Here is a 7,093-nt window from a genome sequence, read left to right as displayed (position 1 = left end):
TCCATAGTTACACCATCACCGGAGCAAATTAGTCAAAGAAACTCTAAGGGTTTCCCAAGAGTCTGGCAAAGTATTAAGAAGCCAAAGTCCCTGTATTTCTTCATCAAACTTGACACCCATTCCAGACAGCTGATCAAGGACACCCTGAAAATCATTGATATGATCAGAAATAGGACTGCCCTCTTTGTATCTAATATTCATCAATTGTTTCAGTAGGGAACAACTTATTATTGCCGAGTCAAGCATAAAGTCTCTCGAGCTTTTCCCACAAGTTTTTAGCATTTGTCTCATTCACAATATGATTTCGAACATTATCTTCAACCCATTGCCTGATATAGCCACAAACCTGTAAGTGCTCAAATTCCCATTCTTCCTCTTTAATAGACTCAGGTTTCTTAGAACCAAACACAAGCAAATGCAATTTCTTCACAAATAGAAGATCTTTCATCTTGCTTTTCCAAATATGGTAATTACTGCCATTTAAACAAACCATCTTGCTCATATTTGCCTCCATCATTCAAATAGACGACAACACAACCAAATACGACCACAAGCTCTGATACTACTTTATTGGGAAGAAACGGCCCAAAGATACTCTCAACATGATGTGATATTATCCGCTTTGGGCCAAGCCTGCACGGTTTTCTCCAAAAGGCCTCACATCATTAAGAGTATCCAACTCCTCATAAGTAGCTTCTTTTTCTTTCCAACTATCAATGTGATACTTTGTTCGCACACCCAATAATCTCCCCCTCGAACTAAGTTCCACATGGTTCATTATCATACCATGGATCAGAGATTCAACATGTCTGTGTGCCACCCACATCGTCAGAGTATTTACGGTCACCGAAGCCCAAAGGCTGTGTATGCGTCTTCAAAGCTATGGGTAAAGGTCGTAAACCGGCCCGTAGACGGGCAAAGGCACTGAGCCGGGCCCCACGCCACACTCCGCCATCTTCATACTCGTCCCGCCAAACCATTGGCTCTGATACCAGTTGTTGGGCTAAACGGCCCAAAGATACTCTTAACATGATGTGATATTGTCCGCTTTGGGCCAAGCCCGCACGGTTTTCCCCAAAAGGTCTCACATCATTAAGAGTATCCAACTCCTTATAAATAGCTCCCTTTTCTTTTCAGCTATCAATGTAGTACTTTGTTCGCACACCCAACAAAAACTGCTAACAATTCGATAACGTCATAACTCTTCATTAATGACCAGAAGTGACATTATTACGTTACTATAACCTTGTTTTGAAATATATGTGCCGCAAGTTTCGCACAGTCTCAAGTTAATTTCCAATCTCTTTTGAATCTGATCCTTGATAGCAAATACACGACACGAAGAGAGATGTCTAACGAATGAATAATTTGTCCAAAAAATTGAAAGTCAATTGTATTTTTATCTACCCATGAACTTGCATTACTATCTGAATCATGTCAATCCCTGAACTAATCTAGGTGAAGTTCATATTTCAATCAATTACTAAAACTGCTCTGTTTTTTGTATGATGTGTAACTTCTTACCGGTAACTAATTGTAAACATTATAAAGTTCTATGATTATTGTTGCTTTCTTATCGGTAATTTTTCATTCAATGAAATTACTTTGCTCTTCTTCTATTTTATGTTAAGCAAAGTGACTTTCTCTTGTTTTTTCTTTACACAAGCTAGGAAAATGGCCTGTCATGAGAAAGAATCATTAGTTGAACAAAATACTTAATCTTCTGCAAATAGCTAGATGTGCAATTGAGATTCTTATCGAATGAAATTGCAACAATAAAGATGCAAAATAACATTACAATATATGAGCACAATCTATAAATTCTAAAAGGGAGTATGATTAAGAGTATTATCATACTCATCCTTAAGGTCACAATGAAATTCTGGAATCGATCTTTCTCTACAAATTTTTCTAATCTATATTGGTGTAGAAATATCTTCATTTAAATTGACCCAATAATCAATGCACATGCAATAACAACTATGTTATACTTATGGATGGAAAGTTAAAGAATAACACAATAAATTAATTTTAAAATGAAGTAAATTATACTAATGTAACCTTAGAAAGACTTAGGGTTGCCGTCAGCTTCCTCGTTCTTCTTTCTTTTATTTTTCATCTTCTTCTAGCGTTTGGCTAATTAATTCCGAAGCTCTTATTATTTTCAATCTTCTTCACGTCGCTTGCTTAATTCCCATAAAACAATTTACACAATTGAGAGTTGAGATTAAGAGTATTCGAAGAATATATTTGATGGTATTGCTTTTAGCAATGTTATAACTCAAAAATTAATGCAAAGCATTCTTCCAAAAACTCAATGGATAGTAGATTATGGAAAACAAATTTTGCAGGTAAGCATAGGATATTACTTGTAGTTAAGCATAAGTAAAAAGAATTACAAATGTAACTACAATAAAGTTGTTAAAACATGTCTAAAGTTTCGTTTTCATATTAAGTTTATAATATTCTCATGATGACGTGTAACAATGTAACTCTACAAAGCGAAGTGCAATTTTGCAAAGTTAAAATTTAATGGACAAGTTATTGGTTCAGTGCTACCGGCCTATCCAAGTACAATTAATAAGGTTATCTTTCTTTTGTTTTATCCGTATAAAGTTTGCATACGTGCATTTATTTGTTTTTTACAATTTTCTCATGTGCCTATCAATTATCATTCTTAATTTTAGTTTTTGAGTTAGTAACATAGTTTGTTGTAACATTTTGTCAGTGTTGACAATTGCGGAAGTTGTTGTTGATTGGTACTTTGACAGAGTAGGATTTCAACATATAGACCCTGAGGTTTCCAGTGAATTTCATGATATTAGATACCCTACTAAGCTATATATATGTAAAACTGATTCAGTAATCAGTGGATCAAAAACTAATTAAAACTTTTGTTTAAATTCTAATCACCGGTTCTTTGGTTGATTATGAGGTGTTTGCCATAGGCTAACTTCTGCAATATGACAGCTCTCTTTTCAACTCTTTGAAAGGAAACCAAAGGTAAAGAGATCGACAAATAGTTAATGAAATAATAAACAAAAGATAATAAATTAATTTTGCTTAACCGTCTTTCTATTATTCCAAATATGGTTGGTGAAATCTGATATTTTTGACACAAGGTGGTATTGATCGTACTGATAAAGAGAGATAAGTCAATATGATTCAGATTCTAATGCAAGTTCATATGCGTAAGCAAAAATTTATAACAAAAACAAGACTGGTAAATGAACGTGGATAAACTTGATAATATAACATGATAGCAATCAAACGAAAAATGCCACAAATTCTTTTACAACGTTGTGTTTTTGCTTCAAAGATAATTACTTATATAAGCATCATTTACATTGAGGGACTATTCTAGCAAAAAGAATCTTGTCTTTATTTTCTTAGCCTTTTTCTTCAAAACAACTGCTCGATAGGTAATATTTAGTACCACCATTGAATCAATGTTGATTTATAGGTGGAAGCCGTCGTGCTTTATAGCAATTCGAAGTCTTTTTTTATTCTGCTTCAATGACTTATAGCTCTTAAAGCCCCGTAAATTTTTGTAGTCAATTCGGGAAAGTTCTTGCACGGATTGCCCTTCAAACGCACTTGTCTTTAATTTTCCCCCCTCATATCTGTAGTATTAAATTTGTATTGCTACTGCTCATTTAAGGAAAATTTTCACACCTGATTCGCTCAGCATAAGTTCTGTAATATTTATCTTCGGAAACTGAACCTTTGTCTTGCTCGCCACAAGTTCTGCAGGAATTAAGTTATGCGGCATAAGTTGTATAGTATTTTTCAAATTATGTTGAGTGTTGAAAGTTTTGCCGTGTCCGGCATGAGTTATGGGACATTAAGATGCATATGTCGAAGGAAATCTAAACTTGTGTCGCGCAAAAAGTGTTTAAGAGCAAAAACTAAAGACCACAAATTTGAGAGACAAAAACTAAGGACAACCCCGAAATTGGGCCATTTGTGCGCATGACACCAATTTGGGCCCAACAAGAATGATAAAGATGAAATCGAGGTTTGTAGGACCCACACAAGGGCATATGAATGACAAAGTTTTATGGAAGTGACTTAATTACGTCGGAAGGCCTTAGGGCCAATTTAACTTTTATCGGCATATTCAAGGTGGTCTTGTGGTGAACTCCGGTGCACACGAGAGTTATATCATCATAAGAGTACGTGAATGTATCTACTTGAAATTAGTTGAAGTGGCAAAGTGGCCAAAGGAACGATAAAAACCAAAGTTGAAAATGTTAGTAGGAAAGAACGTCCAAGGTAACATCTGACCTGACTTAGAAAGGGTATATTTTCCAATCTATAAAGAATTTGGCCAAGGTGTTCGAAGAAAACATATATCCCTTCGAATCTATTTTTCCACAGTTTAAGCCCTTCATCAATCTGAGCTTTGTAGAGGAAGTTTTGGTTATTTTCCTGAAGGGTAGCATAACTGTCCAGTTCCCCCGCGAAGCAAGCACCCAAATGATGGAATCTGGCATGTTAGCATAAAACTCGTGCACCTAGCGAGCAAAGTGCTCTGGAGTCCGCGGTCTCACTATCATTATCTTGCTATGTTTAACTTTTTCTTTGTGTGCATAATTTTTACCCACTTCTTCTGACCGCAAACGACGTTGGAATTTGGTAGAGTTTTACAATTGGAACAGAGTGAGGGTGAAGTATTGTGATGGTTCATCTTTCATCAGTGATGTTGAACGAGTTGACCCTGTAAGAAATTAGTAAATACTACATATGTCTCTCATGTATACTGATGATTAATTTGGTGATAAATCTACATTAGGACAACAAGCTGTTTTTTAGAGAGGGCAAGAATATTTAAGGCTATTATGGAAGACTTATGGAGCAAAGAAATGAAAAATGTTGAAAACGTAAGATCCTATTTTTGGTAACTGGATGGAGCTCCATGTCCATCCTTCAGTTTTTTTGTTCTTTTCTTTGAGCTGTAATTTCTCGTTTGGTAATATAATGCAATTTCTAGTTACAAAAAGCATCATAGAGTATAAATTATATGTCACATATATACTACCTTAGTCTACTAATTAATCTTGATTACCAAAATGCAATGGTCAGGCAATTCTATGCGGAACTTCAGCCGGAGGTTTGGCAACAATTTTGAACTGCGACAAGTTCAAATCCTACTTGCCGAATGATGCGAGAGTAAAGTGCGTTGCAGATGCTGGTTTCTTCATCAATGGGTGAGCTTTCCTTATATTCACATTATGTGATCTCAAGAAAATGATACTCTAATCTTCTATTAACTTTATTAGTGTCCAATCCCTTTCACGATTTATGCAGGAAAACAATTATTGGTATTTCATATATTGAAGAGATGTATCGGAAAATTGCTAACTTACACGTGAGTCGCATCTTCTGTTTGTTTTAGTAATTTTGATATGCTGAAGAAGTAGAAGCAACTTCGATTCTTTTGCTTTACTAAAATAGCTTTTGCTCCCTCTCATTCTAAGGGATCGACTAAAAATTTGCCTTCAGCTTGCACGTCTGCAATGGAACCAAGTCTAGTAAGATTTTAAGCGTTGGAAAGAAAAATATTTTCCTTATTTATTCTAGAGAATAATAGTGACCTCTAATTATAACATTATTTTTCTTTAATGATGTTGCAGTGCTTTTTCCCGCAGAATGTCGTTCCATACGTTCAAACTCCACTTTTCATAATCAATTCAATTTATGACTACTGGCAGGTGAGGAGACAAATTTAAATGCTAGTTTCTCTCAGTTTTAAGAATTTTCTGACTATTCAACACTCTAAATCCAGATTAATAACACTTTGGTTCCTCCATATCTTGATCCTCAACATGTCTGGAAGGATTGCATCGACAACATAAATAACTGCACATTTGGCCAACGTATAATTATTCAAGGTTAGCAATTCTCTGGTGATTAACTAATGTATACCTTCCAATTCACATGTATATTGGGTCTTCTTCTCCTTTAATTCCTTTAATCTGTTTTTTCTTAATTTACCCTTTGGAGTGGAGTTCTTGAAGACATTCGAGGGACTACCCCTTTGTTTTACAAGGGGTTATTTCCTCACGTCTTGCTATTCTCATGGTGGAATTCTTTCACTGGGATACTGGTTCAGTGCTAGCTCTCCAAGGTTACTTAATAAGGTAATGTTTGTTTGTGTTATCCATATAATGTTTGAATACACACATTTTTGCTTTTGAATTTTATCATATGCCTGACATTCTTAGTTTTGATGAGTTCATAACAAATTTTAATTTCTTATAACATTTATCTGTTTAGACGATCGATGAAGCTGTTGCGGACTGGTACTTTAAGAGAGAAGGGTTTCATCAATATATAGACCTGTACCCTTGCGCTAGAGATTGCAAGTATAAATTAGTTAGAGAAATTATGTACGAATAGGCTTGCAGATGTTGTGCCTGCTACTTATTTGGTGGTTTGTAGCCGTTGAGAAGCAGCTGACTGTTGGAGTAAAATTTTTTTTTTATGTTTTACAATTGAGTCATGTTAGATTTTTAGTAGATAAGCTTCTAATAGTTTAGTTTAGCCTGACTTAAGTCTTAATGTATCGCAATTTAGTCCAGCCTAATAGAGAGCAGCTATTGCCGAACAAGGAGTCGCAATAGCCCAGTTGCAAAACAAAAATGATGAAACGGCGCCGGAGAAGACGAAGGGTGCTGCCGAACCCAGAAGGGATGAAGCACGGATGGTCGAGAGCAATGGGTCCGGGGCTAGTTCGTCTACCGAAGTGCTAAGAATGCTCGAAACATTGGCAAAGCGGGTAGACTCAGCCGAGAAGAGGGTGGAAACATATAACTCTCGGGTGGACCAGATCCCGGGGGCTCCGCCCATTCTGAAAGGACCAGATTCGAAGAGGTACATTCAGAGGCCTTTTCCTCCGAGTGCGGCTCCGAAGTTGATCCCGAAGAGGTTCAAAATGTCGGATATCCAGAAATATGATGGCACAACGGACCCTCAGGAACACGTGACTTCGTACACCTGTGCCATAAAAGGCAACGATGTCGAAGAGGATGAGATTGAATCCGTATTGTTGAAAAAGTTTGGGAAACTCTATCAAAAGGAGCATTGACTT

The 7,093-nt window shown here is 36.2% G+C and overlaps 1 protein-coding gene across 1 annotated transcript; it reads left to right on the top strand.

Annotated features, from left to right (window-relative positions):
* Window positions 1–2,317: 2,317 nt before the first annotated feature.
* Window positions 2,318–5,899, top strand: LOC132031708 (pectin acetylesterase 11-like). Its single transcript, XM_059421641.1, has 7 exons — window positions 2,318–2,351; window positions 2,729–2,799; window positions 5,086–5,210; window positions 5,311–5,371; window positions 5,481–5,534; window positions 5,637–5,714; window positions 5,789–5,899. Exons 1-7 carry the CDS (start codon window positions 2,318–2,320, stop codon window positions 5,897–5,899), a joined length of 534 nt encoding a protein of 177 aa, XP_059277624.1.
* The last annotated feature ends 1,194 nt before the right edge of the window (window positions 5,900–7,093 follow it).

This window comes from Lycium ferocissimum, chromosome 9 (assembly GCF_029784015.1).
Source record: "Lycium ferocissimum isolate CSIRO_LF1 chromosome 9, AGI_CSIRO_Lferr_CH_V1, whole genome shotgun sequence".
In the NCBI taxonomy this organism is placed as follows: Eukaryota; Viridiplantae; Streptophyta; class Magnoliopsida; order Solanales; family Solanaceae; genus Lycium; species Lycium ferocissimum.
This window is presented reverse-complemented; position numbering and strand designations above follow the sequence as displayed.